The sequence below is a fragment of the Trichosurus vulpecula genome, chromosome 7 (genome assembly GCF_011100635.1).
Source record: "Trichosurus vulpecula isolate mTriVul1 chromosome 7, mTriVul1.pri, whole genome shotgun sequence".
Classification (NCBI taxonomy): domain Eukaryota; kingdom Metazoa; phylum Chordata; class Mammalia; order Diprotodontia; family Phalangeridae; genus Trichosurus; species Trichosurus vulpecula.
In genome coordinates this window covers 96442740-96460796 of record NC_050579.1, presented here as the reverse complement: position 1 = coordinate 96460796, position 18057 = coordinate 96442740, and the positions used below count along the sequence as shown (strand labels likewise).

Genomic DNA, 18057 nt, shown 5'->3' with positions numbered 1-18057 from the left:
TCTGAAGAAAATATATAATTCCACTGGATAATGTTTAGAATAGGAGTTTTTAACCTGGGTTCTGTGAACTTGATTTTTAAAAATATATGTTTTGATAATTGTGTTTCAATCTAATTCCTTTACCTTATCCTTTACCTTAGGATACTAAGTATTTCATTTTATGAATTTAAAAATATTATTCAGAGAATGTATCCTCAGGCTTCAATAGACTGTCAGAGGGGTCTATGATGTAAAAAATTCTAGGAAACCCTGATTAAGAAGGATTTCAAGATCTTATTTTTCCATTTCACATACCAAAGAGCACTTTATCTTTTGAGGTTAAGTTTCCTGGACCTTGAAGAGTAGAGTGCCAAATAACACTTAGGGATTTTTTTTTGTTCCTCGGAGATGATATGCTGAAATCAAAACTGAACAACCAGGTGAGGCAATCTCCCAGGAAGGCTGCCATTTTGAAATCTATATACTGGGGCTTAGATGTCATTAAAGCTTTATCCTCCTAGTACATGAGATGTGATTTCTAAAACCCCAGCTTCCTTATTTTGAAATAAGACTTTTCAAAATCCACAAGATAGTTGCAGTACCAATAGTGAACTTGCAGAGGTTCTGCTATTGAAGCAGAAATGTGTCCATTTCACTTATTTACTCATAGGCCTTTTCTAACATTTGACAAAATATTTATAATATCATAGAATGTTATAGCTAGGTGGGAAGTTGTGTGAGTATCCCATTCAATCCGTTCACTTTAGAAAAAAGGAAATTTGTTCCTAGTAGACTTTGCATACCTTGTTTTGACTCGGAAAGAATTTTTTTTTAAATCAATGAAGGCTAAACTTTTAAAAGCTTCTTAATATTTGGTATCTGCTACCGTCTTATACTAATATGCTCCTAACTGTGACGAGATGGCGAGTCTCACCATCAACCCTTTCCTTTAATTCTGTGTTTTTTCCCTTCTTTGGGCTGTTTGCTTTCAGGACAGGGGCCCTGGTGTCAGTTGTAGGATGAGGAAAAACATATGAAACATATGAAAATTTAAAAATTATAACTATACTAATAAAAAAACATAACTTTAAAATTGCCTGAGAATAGCAAACTTGGGCTGTGTCTGTAAATTTTAATCACAGTGTTCAGAATGGAGCTAGAAACCAAAGGAGATACTGCAGAAGGAGAAGGCATACTCACTGGCCTCAAGATGCACACAACCTATTTGGGGAGAGAAAACGAATATATAGGGGAAAAATCAGATATCAGTGAAGTGCTGAGCTATGAGATGCTGACTGGGAGGGCAGCAGGGGTTCAGCAAAAGGAAAGATCAATGTCAAACTCAATAAGTGGAAAAGGCTTTATGGAGGAGGAACTCATGTTGATCCTTGAAGGATGGATGAGATCTAGATTTGCCACGGAAGGCAATGACAGAATGACATTTTGGGTTAGGGGAAGTGCACGGGCAAAGGCACAGCAATAAAAACAGGCTTTGTGTGTGGAGGGGACCCTGAGTAGAGTTGTCTGACTAGGGCTGAGGTTGTAATCTTGGTAGCAGTGGGACATAATAAGGTTAGCTAGATACTGGGGGGGAAGCAGAGGGAAGGAGATCATTTAGAGTCTCAAAAGCCAGGTAGAAGGCCTCATGTAGCAACTGGAACTTCCACTGAACCAAAAAGGAATTGAGAGATTCCAAGAAGAGAAGGAAGGAAAGAGAATTTCTGGAATGGGGGCCAACTTGTCATACGTCTGGGGAACAGCAAATAGGCCAGGTTAGCTGAAATGTAGTAAGCCTGAGGGGGTAAATAATTTGAAGTCAGTTCAGAAAGATGGGAGTAAATTAAATAATTAGTTAATTAATGAGAAAAAGTCATTGGATTTGGCCAGAAAATCTTTGATGACTTTGGGAGATCAGTTTTAATATTGCAAAGCAGATATCCCCCAATACAGGGTAGGTTGACTATGCACATTTGTTACACGGATTTTGTTTTTCTTTTCATCCCCCGAGTAGAGGGAAGTAGAAAGGAGAGAAAATAAATTCTTGCTCATTGAAAAAAATAACTTTAAAATGATGGAATTGGATAGCTAGGAAGTGGAGGCAATGACTGTAAATCACACGAGAGGTTTGGGAGGGAAAAAAGAGAAACTGAATAGCTAGTTTCTGAAATTTGCTTTTCTGTCCTGGTCCAAAATAGATTGAATATATGACCCCAGATACCTGAAAGTTTTCTTTTTAGTTTTGTTTCCCTCTGATATTTATCAGAAATACTATTGGTAAAACTATTCAAGTGAAGGAGTCCTAACAAACTGTGAAACTAAGCACAAAATGTTTGGCCCTGAGTTGTAGTCGGGATTGGGCAGGACAAAGTAGAAAAGGCCCCTTCTAGCTGTGATGGTGAGTGAGGGTTGGGAATGAGGAGAGGAGAAAAAGGAGGAAGAGGAGAAGAAGGAAAGGAAATTGGAATTTTTTAAAGTAGTGTTGTATGTATATGTCAGGTCATCAGAGGATGGGCCTGGATTTGTAGGAAGGCTGATCAATTCCAAAACTGAGCCAAGAATTTGGGTCCTTTCTGAGCCTGATTTTGGGATGACTACAGAGGTTTCAAACTAGATAGGATCTGGCATTTCTAAAAGCAGAGTAGAAACACATTTTCAGATAAGTCCCTAAAGCAAATTGGTTTCCTACCATTCTTTGAGACTGGGGATTGACGACTCAAATTATGGACAAATAGTTCGTGCCCTCAAGAAGTTTACATTCTATTGATGGACCTGGGTCTAGAGCTGTACTTTCCGGTACTGAGCCAGAACTGTATTGATATTAGTCAGTGGAGAGGGATATTTGGGTTCAAGAAACTGTAATCGGTGGTATAAGAGATACATTATAGAATTTGATCCTCTGGCTTTCATTTTCTAATCTTTTGAGCAGAGAGACCCTTCAGATTTTTCCCCAATGTCATAATTGCCTCACAAAACTCTCAACATTTTCACAATGAAAAATGCGTGGTTTTTATATATTATATCTCAAAAGACCATTTCTAATTGACCAACTCTTAGAAAAAAAGTCACTAGACATATCAACATTTCTCATTGCACATCCATTCCTTTTAAGTTAATTAATATTAACAGACATTTATCTAATGCTTTCTGATTTACAACATACTTTCCATACATTAAGCTAGGTAGGTGCTATTATTGTTCATATTTACAGGTAAGGTAAACCAGACCTTGAGAGGTTCAATAATTTGTACAGTCACATAGTTATTAAATGTGAGGGGCAGGATTCAAACCCAGGTCCTCCTGATTCCAATCCATCTGTCTTTCTCTTATACCTTACTGTCTCCATTCAGATTCAGAGCGATTCCCTTCTTTAGCTTTTGGCAGATTCCACCTTCTTCTTCCTTAGCTCCATTTTTTCCATATAATTAAATGCAATCTCTGACTATTGTGACCTAAAGAGATGCAGGGGTTGGGGGTGGGAGAAAATCATCATTCCTAGAAATTTTTTGCTAAGGAGTGACTTTTTGAAAGACTGCCTGCTGACAGAAGGCAGTGACTAAGAGAAGTGGAATTGTTTCTTCACATCTGATATAGCTGGATAAAGCTGTATCCCTGGTGTCAGATAGAAGGCAGTTGTCAAATTTACTGCAGAATGTTCCCTCATCAGCTTGAGAAAAATAGCTTCTTTATCTTCATCTTATTTCTCAAGCTCCTGCCACAGTTGCCGGGTTTTAATCACAATAATCAGTTATTTTCCCCTACAAACTATTGATATCATATTAACTAATCTGGGCATGGGGAGAAACCTAGTTACTTTTGTAACAAGGAAACTGACTTAGATGTAAGATAATTTAGCATAAGATATTGTCCAAATATGTATGCATACAAAATTATTTTAGTTGTTGATTGTTGAGCTTACTGCAAATTAGTATGTCCCTCTACATGTGGGATATAAAAGAGGCATGTGGCTCCATTTGGCAGTGTTCTATCATGTTGAAAAGCTTTTGGTGTTTAAACCATTCTAATGAGGCAGACCAGCTGGTGTTCAGGGTTTCCTAGCTGCTAGAATATTAGTCAAAGAGCAAACCCATAGTCAGGAGGCCTAATGTTATTTCAGTCTTTTAAAGAATGCCAGCTCTGCAGACCAGGTTCTTTACTCTTGTCCAGTAAATGATGGGAGTATTTGATGGAACTGTAGGGATGAAGTGCTGAATCTTCCTGCTGGGCAAAACAGGGAGGTGATGTTTTAAGTTCTTGCCAAAGGCAGTAATTTCAGATGTAAAATAAAAATATTGCTCTACGAACATTTTTGGTTCCATGTTTGGCAATGGTAATATTCTGGAATTCATGTTCCTGCTAGGGGACCTTCATTCATTTTATTAGAAAATATTTATTGAATAAAATTTACAAAGGACTTTTTCAGCTATCATTCTTTACAACACCCTAGCCTAGAGCCATAACTAAGGTTGGCAAACTGGGGCTTTGCCCTAGAGCACTGGAATTTAGAGGGTGTTTAAAGTACTTGTACTTCAACTGGTAGAAACAGTTGAATTTAGCACTGGTTAGAAAGGCTAGTTGATTCATTTGGAAACCACTAGCAGAATTGGCATGGAGTAGGCACTTAAAAATATTTATTTATTGATTGATGGTATTACCTTCTTCCTTCCACATTCCCCAGTGAGCTCCTCCCCTTTTCATCCTACCTTGTTCCTTTTCTTTGGTGATAATCTCCTCAGTAGCAGCCTCATGGTGTCACCCCATGGGGCTTTGTATCCCTATACCTGAAGTTTACCCCCAACTCAACTGAATTTGTCTTTAAATTTTGACTTTAGAGTGCTTTCCCTCCTCCCCCTCACTTATCTTGGACATCAGAGTTGCTAGTCATGTCTCTGAAATACCCATAAGATAATGATCTGCTTTTAAAAATTATTACTGAGGTAACTGGGCAAGAAATATGGTGTGTATGGAGGGGGGAAAGTATGGAAAATAAGCTCCAGAAATACCTGAATGATTGGAAAAGAGATTTAATGTCTCACCTGAGGTCATACAGTAGTAAGTCAAGATTGGAAAGGAAGCAACCCTGATCCATATCTCAGTTCACAGAGCCTGGCTGCTCTGCTCTTTATTTTCTGCACAAATTTAACCTACAGATAAATATTAAGTAGAGATGAATTAACTTGGAGGATGACAAAAATCTCAGCGCTGGGACTTCAGAGGTTTGATTTACAGGTCCTAGGCTGGCCATTTTAGCTGGAAGTCCTTGTTTATTTTTTTTAAGTATGACTTGGTAGAACAAAGGCTATTCTTAAAGACTGCCCTCAAAAAGGTTTTTTTCCACATATGGGTTAAAATCTTATGACTGACAGATGCAACTTACAGGGCTGTTAAATGGTAGACTGAGTACCAATATGCTTGCCTGACTTGCTCTCTTGTGTTGCAAAAAAAAAAGTGTTCTTTACAAGGTGACATTGTGTTAATTGCAAGTGCTGTAAGTGGATGATTAGCTGGGGCTAAGACTGAGAAGGAGAAGACTGAGTTGGATTGTATTGGAGAAAGCACAGAGTATTTTTAACAATCTCCATCTGCTTGATGCCACAGAAGCCCGATGGTTGAAGCCTTAGGTTATCCTAGTGATGCTATGTGGCGGTGAGTCTCAGAAGATCTTTCTCAGAAGTGTCTAAATTGTAGGTGAACCAAAGAGCAATGGAGATACGGTGGGAGATATGATATCATGTAGGATGAATGAAGGATAACAGATGGACAGCCTGAATACTGTACTGATACTCCCAAATACAGTGTGTCCCCAAAGTCTTAGTGCAGTAAAGCTTTAGGGGTGCTATTGCTGTTTAGTTGTTTTTCAATCACGTCTGACTCTTTTGGGGATTTGGGATTTTCTTGGCAAAGATACTGGAGTGGTTTGCTATTTCCTCCTCCAGTTCATTTTACAGATGAAGAACTAAGGCAAACAGGGTTAAGTGACCTGCCCAGGATCACACAGTTAGCAAGTGTTTGAGGCCAGATTTGAACTCACAAAGGCAAGTCTTCCTGACTGGAGGCCCAGCACTTTATTCCCTGTACCACCAGACTGCCCTAAGACTTTTAAGATACCCTGTATTTAAAGAATCAGAGGAAGGCCATTAGCAAATTGGGTGGCTTCTCCACAGGTGATTTTCTTTCTCCCCACATACTCACCCCTTACTTTTCCCATGGTGCTCTTGTCTTTAGGAGGATGAATAAGTGGTATTTATGAGATGCCTGTCTTGTTTGCACAGTTGTTTATAACCTGATAACAATAAGAACAAGTCCAGTTAGAGCTGTGCAAAAGTGGGATGGGCTGCCTCTGGTGGAAGCAGGCTTTTTCCTCTTGCTGGATATCTTCAGGCAGAGGCCAGATGGCCCTTTGTTGGAAACATTTTAGAAGGGATTCTTGAACAGGTTACATTGGACTAAACGGCCTATTAGAGGCCCCTTTTAATTGCATAATGCTATAAATCTTGGGGCCAGTTCCTGGTCGGGGCACTTAGCTTTGCTCTTCCACAGTCATAGACCACGTCCCTATTCTTTGTCATCCATTTGTCTCACACATGTATGCTGTTGGTCACAAGGATGAGTAGATGAAAGATGCTGAATGGATCAGCCCCGAGCCCATCACCACTATTAGAAAAAGAACTCCAATATTAAGGGTATTGAGCCAGAGCCAAAGTGTCATGTCTGAATGTGAAAGTCAGTCTATTCATCAGATGGAGGTTTTCTCAGTCCAGCACGCTGGTTTTATTCTCACTCTGATGAAATACGTCCTGTTTATTAGGATGAAAGAGACATTCTTAGTAATAGAAAGTAGTAAGAGAAAGGGCACTTAGAATGAGAATGCATTTACTACGCCATTAGTCTCTGTTGCACTTTCTTGGCATAGTTCCTCCCTTTAAGTGCTAGAAAGAAAAAGAGGACGTTTGGATTCATATGCCCTTATTAATATATTAGCTTAGATCATAGAGAGTCAAGTTTCTTTCCTGTTGGAAGCAGCTTCTATAAATCAATCAAACATTGATTAAGCACCTACTACCTTCCTGGTATTGTGGTAGGTTCTGGGCATGTGTACAAAGCAAAAGAAAACAGTCTCTGCCCTCAAGAAAGGCATTCTATTCAGGACACAATGAAATAGAAACAAAATAGACAAAATCAATGCAAGGTAGTTATGGTGGTGAGGGGAGAGAAGCTGCTAGCAGTTGAAGGATCAAGAAAGGCCTCATATGGAGGGATCATTTCAGAGCTGAACTTTGAAGGAAATTAAGGCAAGTGAGAAGCAGACACGAGGAGGGAGTGCATTCCAAGGGGACAGGCCTGGTAGAAGAGCAGAGTCAAGAAGTAGCATGGGACGAATGAGGATAATCAAGAAGATGAGTTCGACAGGACCCTGCATTAATGTATAAAAAAGCTAGAAAGACTCTAGAACCAGCTTGTGAAGGGCTTTCATTGCCAAACAGAATCATTCGTATTTTATTCTAGAGGTAAATAGGGAACCTCTAGAGCTTATTGAGCATGGGAGCAGCATGGTCAGACCTATATTTTCATCATATAATTTTGGTGACAAAATAATAAAGGCTAGATTGGAGAGGGTGGAAACCGGAGGCACAGAGTTATTAGTTATTATATTAGGAGTTATTGCCATAATTCGGGTAAGAGGTGGTAAGGGTCTGAAGTAGGGTAATGGCTTTTGTAGAGGGAAGGAATAGATGTGAGTGGTGTGGAGCCTGAGGTTGCCCTAGAGGGTTTGACCCTCTGCACGCTACGGATCAGAGCTGAGCCAATGCCTTTGTTCAACCTTACATTTCTTAGTTCCAGGCTGCAGGAACTGTCTTACAAATATATTGTGAAGCTGATAAATGCTCTATGAGTATTTCCCGAGGACCCTTTACCCGGAAATGAGAATGGTCACCAGCCAACTGATGCATAATACACTCTGACAGTTTGTGCCAGATGAGTAGAAAAGAAGCTCTGTGTGTGTGTGTGTGTGTGTGTGTGTGTGTGTGTGTGTGTTTGATGTTAGTGTGACTCTGTGGTGGACAGACAGGCTGATGAAAACTGGCAAATTATTATTACTTACATTAATAGCCTTTGTACTGTATTACCACCCCTCCACACAACACACCAAAAAGCTCTGTCTCTCATTCATATATTATATACGTAATACAATATATGATATACATCATATCTATATAACATATATGTAACATACATATAGTATATTTATACACACATATGTGTATATACCCATAATATATATGTGCAATATACATACACATAAACCTATATATACAGATATATACCTACATATTATATATACACACACACATATATACATATACCCACACATTTTTGTATATACGTATGTATACACACACACACACACTGATATCTGTGCATTAGCATCATCCCTCCCTCTAATCTCATACTCAGCAGTTACCAGCTGTTATCAATGCACATTCAGGATGTCTCATAGCTCTTCTTCCTTTCTATTTGCAATGGTATCACCCCAGCACAGGCATCTTCATTATCACCTATGGCCAATTTTAAGAGCCAACCCACGCATTTTTCATTGTCTTTTCTCTTTCCCCTTCAGTCCATCTGTCCTAAATTACAGTTCTAACCACATTGGTCCCCTGTACAAAAACCTTTGGTGACTAGGATAAAATATAAATTTTGTATCTTAGTATTTAAAGCTCTCCGCATATGTCACCTATGAAAACTCTCAGCCTTATTTTTGCTACAACAGATAAAACTCTGGATTTGGAGTCAGGAAGACTTGAGTTCAAATTCCACCTCATTAGCTAGCTATATGACTCTAGTCAAATCATAACCTTTCTTAGACTCAGTTTCCCCATTTGTAAAATAGTCATAATAATACCTACCTCACGGGATTATTGTGAGGATCAAATGAGATAATGTTTATAAAGCCTTTTGGAAATTCTAAAGAGCTATGTAACTATTAGCTGCTGCCGCTGCTGCTGCTGCTGTTAACTTTTGATACTACTTCTGCTACCAGCACTACCATCATTACAACGAGCACCGTCAGTCTTCCTCCTTCTTGTAACTCTAGTACAGACTCTGGGCTCATTCTCCCAACCCCACTCACAAGGATAAGAGAAGTTCCCAGACTGGGATTACTATTTCTCCTCTTGGGGATCTAGGGGTAAGCCTTGGTTAGGGATATTCCCCTGCCAATATCAATTGGTCAGTTAATCTCTCCCCAGTATTAAATATCCAACTAATATCAATTAGCTTTTATAAAGGGATATTTATTGAGAAGGTAAAGCAAGGACTAAAGTACAGCAATATCTCCTACCAGTATTTACTCACTTCTCTATATACCCACTCACTTCCTATGGACAATCAAGTCAAACTTAAAGCAGCCCCTGCAAAACATTCTCCCCAACATGTTCACTTCTAGGTAGGATGTAGCTAAAGGATGAGTGGCTCTCTTGAACAGTTGAACTGGCTCCTCAGTGGGCTATGTCAAGCAAGTAAATCAGTTGTTTCTCAGTCTCCTCACCAAGCTCAGATGATGAAACTACCGGTAGACTCTGTTACCAACTCCAGCTGGTGGACTTCTTTCTGATGGTTCTCTCAACCTTTTTAGGCTCACAAGGTTGTAAACTGGTCCTTTCTGTCTCTGACGCTCATTTTCCCATGATCAGAAAAGATTAACACTATGAGACAAAAGAAGCATTAGAGCCATGCATTTAGAACCACATAGCAGCTGGGTGAGAGACAGAGGACCTGAGGCCCCTCCCCCAACTAGAGACCCACAGAACTTGAGAGCCCCCAGAGAAAAGGAGGGAAGTTCGTCTGTTCAAACCTGTTGTATGTACATCACTTCTGCCTCAGCAACCAGTTAAAAGACTTTTCATCATCTTGAAGTAATCTAGGATGGTGCTTGCTCCAAAGCAATGAGGAAAAGGGCCCCTGCATCATGCATTTTCAGAAACAGGCTAATCTAATAGGCAGAGAATATTGTATATATCTTAAGGACTGGGACCTCATTGGCCAGTTCCTCATTGGCCAGAATACAAGCTTTTAGAGAACAGCACTTGTTTTGTTTTTGCATTTGTTTCTGGATCACCTACATCACACAGTTGTTGTGGAGAAGGCAATTTCTAAGCTTCAAAGTGCTTTATAAATGTGAGTTATGATGATTTTTTATTATTCCTTTGCACATAGCAAGTGCTTAGAAAAATGTTTGTTGTATCACTCCTAGGGGTATTATTAGTCTGATCTTAGTGAGGTTCAAGACAGCTGAATACTTTATGGTGTCTCCAGTAAGCCAAAAGAGAAACTCTATTTGGTTCAGGTCGACAAACACTTATTAAGAGGATACCATATGGAAATTAACAATGGACAAATCTAAGGTTTCCGTAATAAGCAAATATTGAGCACCTACTATGTGAATACAAAAGAAATAGAAGAAATGGTTCCTGCCCTCCAATGAGTTTATAAAATAGTTGGGATAAACAGAATGTACACATATGAAACAACTAATAAAAAACTACAAATCAATATTTAAATAAATATAATGTGAATTGTATACTTGTCAGAAAAATCATAAAATCTCAGAATTGGAAGGGACTTCAGAGAGTACTGAATTCAACTCATATCTAAAAAATAATTCTCTCTACAAGATATCTGACCATCCTTTGCTTGAAGATCTCTAGCAAAGGGGAAGGCACTAGAGGAAGGCAAGGAGGAAGAGAATAAGCATTTATTAAGTGTCTATGATATGCCAGGTACCTGCTCCACTTTTTCTTTTAGATAGTTTTCATTGTGAGGACGTTTTTTGTGTTTGGTTTTTTTTTTTTTTTTTTTTGCTATAAAACAAGCTTAAATTTACCTCCTTTGAGACTTTTACACATTGCTCCTAGATTTGTCTAATGGAGCCAAGCAGAACAAATCTAATCCCTCTTTTGCCTGAAAGTCCTTAAAAACCTTGAAGAGAGCTATCCTGTTTGTCTTTGAATCCCTAGCGCTTAGTAGGTGCTTAGTGAGTGCTTATTGACTTTTTGACTGATAGTACCCCAAATCTTCTCTTCTCCAGATTAAAAATCCCCAATTCCTTTAAAAGACGCTCAATTTGCATGAAGTCAAGGTGCTTTGCCATCCTGGTTGCCTTTATTTGCATACTATCCAGCTCATCTTCTAAAACATGGCATTCAGAAATGGATATAACACTCCAGATGAGGTCCATCTGGGGTCAAATACTGTGGAACCATCACCTTCCCGGTTCTTGACACGATGCCTCTTTTAACACAGCATATGATTGCGTTAGCTTCTTGGCTACCATATTATACTGCTGACTCATGTTGCACTTGAAGTCCACTTAAACCCCCAGATCCCCAGATCTTTTTCAGACAAACTGCTATCTAAACATTCCTCCTTCCATTTTGTACCTGCAAACTTGATTTTAACTCAAATATATCCCTACTGAATTATTAAATTTAACTTTATTAAATTTTTCTGAAAGATCTCTGTGACTCCTGATCCAATGTGTTAACTATACCTCCCAGCTCCCATCTGAAAATTTTACAAATATGGTATTGTTACCTTGAGGCAGCTGGTAGCTCAGTGGATAGATTACTGTGCCTGGAGTTAGGAAGACCTGAGTGCAAATCCAGCCTCAGATACTTAGTAGCTGTATGACTGGGCAAGTCACTTAACTTCTGTTTGCCTTAGTTTCTTCAACTATGTAATGAGGATAACAATATCACATGCTTATCATGGTTGTTGTGAGAATCAAATGGGATAATATTTATAAAAGCATTTGGCACATAGTAGGTGCTTTACAAATGTTTATTCCCTCCCCTACCCTTTATTCAAGTCATAGGATCATAGCCTTAGATCTGGAAGAGATCTCTAATCCAAACCTCATTTTACAGATGAAGAAACTGAGGCCCAGATAAATTATATGATTTGCCCAAGGTAATATATGTTATAAATGAAGAAAGCAGGATTTCAATCCCCATTTCTCTGCCTCCAAATCCAATGCTCTTTTCATAACACCATGCTGAAATTAACAAAAATATTTCCACCGAGCCAAACACAGACCTCTTGGACACCTGGTTCCCAGGGAAAGTCTACTCAAACTTAAAACACACTCCCCCACCAGGTGCACTTCTGGGTGTGGTGTAGCTGATGAACAGGTGGCTCCCTTGCTCAGCTGGAGCCTCCTTTCAAGTGAATATCAGATGGTTAATGACAACTCTTTTTGGGCTAGCAATATAGCCAACTCCGAATCCACCTAATGGCGCTCTCTACTCTGTGTCTCTAGTTTGTCCACGAGAATAATATGATGGGCTCTATCAAACACTTTGCTAAAATCTAGATAAAAATACATCTCTAGTACAGAATCCTTGTCTACCGGGCTAATAACTCTATGTAAAGTCTGCCATGACCTGTTGTTGATGAAGCCATGCCAGCTGTTTGTAATCACCACATCCTTTTCTAAGTGTTCATTAACCGTCACCTCGACCAGGGGTGTCAAGCTCAAACAGGAACAGGGCCACTAATCTATACATAAGGATCCCTGAGAGTTTAAAAATGTAATGTTGTCTATGTTTTTTGTATTTTTATTTATTTTGTTACTTATTTCCCAATTACAGTTTAGTCCCTTTCTGGCTGCACTAGGGAATGTGTTGCTACATGTTTGACACTTCTGCTCTAGAATCCTAAGCTCTAGAATTTTCCCAGGAATTAAAGCAAAGCTTACTGGCACAGATTCCATATCCTTCCCTGCTTTTTTTTAAAACTGGGATAACCCTTATTATATTCTGTTCCTGTGGCACCTCTGGTTCTCCACAATCTTTCCAAGATCACTAACAATGGCTCAGCGCTACCTCCCACCTGCCGCTGCCTCATTCCTTGTCCTAAGATGCATCCTAATGGCCAGGTGACTTGGACTCATTGCGGGGTACAAGGTGTTCTCTTGCTGACTTCTCTATTATCTTGGGTATCAACTTTCTTCTAGCCACTGTTGTTCTCTTCCTTTCAAGCCAAATATCCATCTCCTTGGCAGAGGAGACAGAAGCCCAATAAAAATTGGCCAGTTCTACCTTTGCCTGCATTATTGCTTATAATTTTCCTACCTACCTTCATCAGTGGTGCTATCCCTTCTTCGATACTCAATATTGCTTTAAAAAATGCAAAAACGTAAAGAATATTTTGTTGATCTTAGCATTCCTTACTAGCTTCTGCCCACTCTGAACCGAAGCTTTAATGACATTATCCTCACAGGGGCTTTTTGAATTTTTGTATTCATCCTCTGTTACTTACCCTTGTACCCATAGTCCGTGTGTGTTTTTCTTATCTAAATTGGTTGGGAAGTCCCCTGCACAGCCACATCTTTTTATTTTAAATAATTACTCTTTTTTTCCTTTCTCATTAAAATTGTTTCTCTTTGTTTCTTTAGATGTGTGGCAACTCCACATGTTTTCTGGTCTGGCTGGCATTTCCTGTGGGGGTTTTAGTCCATGGGATGCTACCTACCTTTTCTCTGAACCTTGTGTGATCTAAGGCCCGAGTCAGATTATGTCCTTCTTTTCACACTTGGTTGGAATGCCTTCCATTGGTTTGATTCAATCAAAATGGGATCTTACGTGGCTAAGGTACAAGAACATAGCATTACTTTTAGGTAGGATGTGGTACTTTGATTTGTTCAACCTCTGATAATATGCATGGATTAATTAATAACTATTAGCTAATAATAATGCATATATTAGTTAGTGACTCTAGAGATATCACAACATGGGGAAATGAACAATAGACAAGGAGTAAGGAGAGACCTAGGCTGTCTATCATTGTGTGAGCTAACTTTTCTGTACCTTGTTTCACTCATCTGGGATTATCCATGCAACATGCAGAACAGGATTCCATTTATACATTTCACATCTCTTTTCCCTGAGGTTTGCCTTTTCACTTGTTTTTCAGGGATGTAAAAATAAAAACTGGAGAGTGGTTCTTTGAGGAACGAGCCAAGAAATTTCCAGCTGAAAGTAAGTGTCATAATTTTTAGTTTTTATCAAAATAAAGCTATATAATAATAGTTTTAAGTAAGGAAAAGATAAAGATATTTAGAAATTAAAGTGTTTACGATGGTTAGCACGTCATACCCAGGGTTCAGGGCAAGCTGAATGGCTCATATCTCATACACAGCTGGCTTTCCTGCCTCCACACCTTTGCTTTATGTAGTTTCTTCTTCTAGTGGCAGAGCTGGGATTTGAATTCAGGTCCTCTGACTCCATAGGGTAACTAGATGGTACAGTGGATAGAGTATTGGGCCTGAAGTCTAGAAGACCTGAGTTCAAATCTGGCCTCAGATATTTACTAGCTGTGTAACCCTGGGCAAGTCACTTAACCCAGCTTGCCTCAGTTTCCTCATCTATAAAATGAGATGGAGAAGGAAATGGAAAACCACTCCAGTATCTTTGCAAGAAAACCCCAAGTGGGGTCATGAAGAATTGGCATGACTGAACAACAAAATCTCTGACTCCAGATCTAGCTGTTCCGTGTTGCTTCCTTATTAAATACAGCCTTTTGTTGTAATTATGTATATATATTTATATACATACACATATATACATATACATACACATATATGTATATCTTTCTCACTTGTTGCATTGTGAGCTTCTTGAGGACAAGTAGTGGATCTTATTCATCTCAGCATCCCCACGTTAACTTGTAAAGTAGAATCGCTCATCAAATGTTTGTTGAGTGACTACAACAAACATGAAAAAATTGTGAGTCATTCCCTCAACAAGTCACCATAATAGGTTTACATAATAGGTTTGCTTTATATAATATATGTGTACATAGATGCAAATAAAAATCTCGTTTGGCCCGCACAGCAACCTTGGGAAGTAAAATATTTTTATCCCCATTTTAAGGATGAATAAACCGAGGGCTGGAGAAATAAAGTAACTATTTCTCCAGAGTCATCCGATGAGTAAGTATCAGAGCCCTGTGGATCAGCTCTCTTTCCATCTTACCACAGAGCAAAGTCGGAGTTCAAACCTAGCTTTTCTGAGTGCCTGTTACGTACAATGGAGTAATAAGATAAAATGCTAGGTATGAATTCATAAGGACTATGGATGTGGATGCATATATGTGTTGGTTTGCTTTGTGAACTGTGCTTTTCTTATAAAGTATACTTTAAAAATTTAATTTAATAAATATATTTTATTTTATAAAATATTTACAAATTACATCAAATTTTTTCTAAATTTTGAGTTCTAAATTCTCTCCCTTCAGCCCCTCTCCCACCCTTTGAGAAGACAAGCAACATGTCTATTATACATGTGAAATCATGCAAAACATATTTCCATATTAGCTATGTTCCAAAAGAGAACACACACACACACACACACACACACACACACACCCCCTAGAAATATAAAGTGAAAAGTATGCTTCGGTCTGCACTCAGAGTTCACCATTTCTCTCGCTGGAGGAGGATAGCATTTGTCATCATGGGTCCTTTGGAATTGTCTTGGATCATTGTTTTGATCAGAATAGCTAAGTTAAAGTATACCTTTAAATGTGCCACAAAACTGGCTAACTTTGCCTGTGCCTGACACTCTAGGTCACACATTGTCCAAGGGCTTGTAAAAGTGTTTAGAGGATGTGAACAGTGAGATAAGGGCAGACCTAAACCGAACAGAGAACACTGGCATACATTTCTATCAATATGACAAAGTTCAGCCAGCCTCCCTTCATCAGTGACGTTCTTGAGCACATTTGCTGATAGCGGTAATATCTGCAGCAGTGACTTCTGGTAAGAGAGACACTGGACCAGGAAACCAAAGTGTTCAGGACTCTTCTCACTTAGAGAGAGTGGAACACTTCAAGATACACAATTATCTTAAGAAAAACTGGAGATTGTTGGAAACAAAACCGATCGTCAAAACTGTTTGGCTGTTGGAGGGAGCTAGATGGCTCAGTGCATAGAATGCTGGGCCTAGAGTCAGGAAATCCTGACTGAGCTCACAGCTGGCCTCATCACTTTATCTGCCTCAGTGGCCTCAGCTGTCAAATAATCGCACCTATTCCCAAGGTTGCTTCGAGGATCAAATGAGATAATATGTGTGAAGCGCTTAGCACTGTGCTTGGCACATAGTAGGTGTTTGATAAATACTTGTTCCCTACAATTAAAAATTCACTGATTCTATTGATAAAATCAGATCTATTTCTGTTGTTGAGAATGCTAAGGACTTTAGCCATGAGTTTTCTAGGTCTGTAGTCGCTGCAGCTGCTGAAGAGGCGGGGTCTCTAACACCTGTAGGGGGAGTTGCCAGGTTGCATCTCCTTAAGGGTTGCTTCTTTGGATGATGGCCGAGAGAGAAGCAGGTTGAAAGGGAGGCTGGTGGCCTAGGGCAGGGCTATAGTTCCTAAGATTCTTGGCCTTATATGCTAGTGGCAGTCACTGTTGGTGATGGTGATGAGGATGGTGGACCCCTTCTCCACGGGGGTTAGTTTCCCGGATAATACAAGCTAATACAAGCTTTCCAGAAAAAGACAATTTTCATCTTATGTAGCCTCTTTCAGGAAAAGAAATGTCAGCATGAGATTTATTACTAAGTTCTCTGGTTCTCTCTAATAGAGATGGTTTCTGGCCTGAGCTGCCTAGATGAGCCCAAAATGAAACTGGCATGGAGCCAGGCATAAACCTTGGAAAAAAAAAATTTCTAAATTCTGTTTTTCATAGCTCCTTGGCCGCCAGTCTTATGCTTAACTTTCTAAACAAGAAAACTTGTAAACCATGACAAGAATTTTCAATTTTTACCAAGTCTTGACGAATTCTCCATTACAAAGTATAATCACCAGCATTATCATAAACTGAGCTATTTTCTAGAGGTCTAGCTCAGCATCATTGTTGAGTTCAAAGAACTCATTGGAAAAAAGTTGGAAAGTTTGCTCCTTACTCTTGGAAATTCTTGTCCCTGAGGGATGGAGGAGGTGATGTGTGCCACCAGAGCTTATAAGGATGAATAAAAGATGGGGAAAATAGAGCCAAGTCAAAAAGCAACAACCCCAAAACTGCCCTCAATGTAAATGCAGGCACTCACCTTCCGGTGCCTATCAAGATATCGAGAAGAAAAAACAAACCAAAAAGGTCCCCACCTTATTTTAGTATTGCAGGAGCTACATAGGCCTGTTCAAGAGGTCTTTGAATCTTCTTTTCCTGTTTTTCTAGGATATTACATGTCCTACCTGTCCCCTCTCCATCAGTTCATCTTTTGAGTGCTTTGGGCCCTGAGCATCAACTGAAACAGTGTTTACTATGCCACCTTTTCTAATAGCAACTTTAAAAGACAAGCTAAAGGAAAAAACCAATGAACACACAAAGCTTACTTCATCGTTGTTGGTGAGGGCTGTTAGCGCTGACTTCTTCCTCAAATTGTTGTTGTCATTGACTCATATTTCAGTCATGGCTGACTCTCTGTGACCCCATTTGGGGTTTTCTTGGCAAAGATACTGGAGTGGTTGACCATTTCCTTCTCCAGCTCATTTTACAGATTCGGAACTAAGGCAAACAGAGTTAAGTGACTTGACTAGGGTCACACCACTGGTAAGTGTCTGAGGCCAGATTTGAACTCAGGAAGATGAGTCTTCCTTACTTCAGGCCTACTAGCCGCCCCTCTTCCTCAAACTAACTAATACTTAGTAGTCTGTTTATATGTCGTATACCTCAGTAAAATGTAAAGTCCTTGAGGGCAAGGACTAGTTTTCATTTTGGATTTGGTATCCTTCTTACCTTCCACAGAGTCTCCTATAATGTAGAAGCTTAATAAATGCTAATTAAATTCAGTTGAAATGCTACATCATAAAATCATACATTGAAATTCTTTCAACACTCAATTTTATTTTCTGCAAGTTCGTATTTCAGCTCATTTTGCTGATTTGAAATTATTATTTCCATGGTGTAGAAGATCCCAAAACACTGGATAATTGAGTTGGAAATCCCCCAACTGACTAATAAAGGGCATTCTGTAACTGAACCGTAAAATGTTAGACTTTAGGCATCCTGCCTACATT

The 18057-nt window shown here is 39.2% G+C and overlaps 1 protein-coding gene across 1 annotated transcript in view; it reads left to right on the top strand.

Annotated features, from left to right (window-relative positions):
- SYTL3 (synaptotagmin like 3) overlaps positions 1-18057 on the top strand; it is an 81306-nt gene that overhangs the window by 9834 nt on the left and 53415 nt on the right. The window contains exon 3 of the mRNA XM_036767692.1: positions 13951-14015. Coding sequence (XP_036623587.1) covers positions 13951-14015 — 65 coding nt within the window. The remainder of the gene's footprint in view (positions 1-13950; positions 14016-18057) is intronic.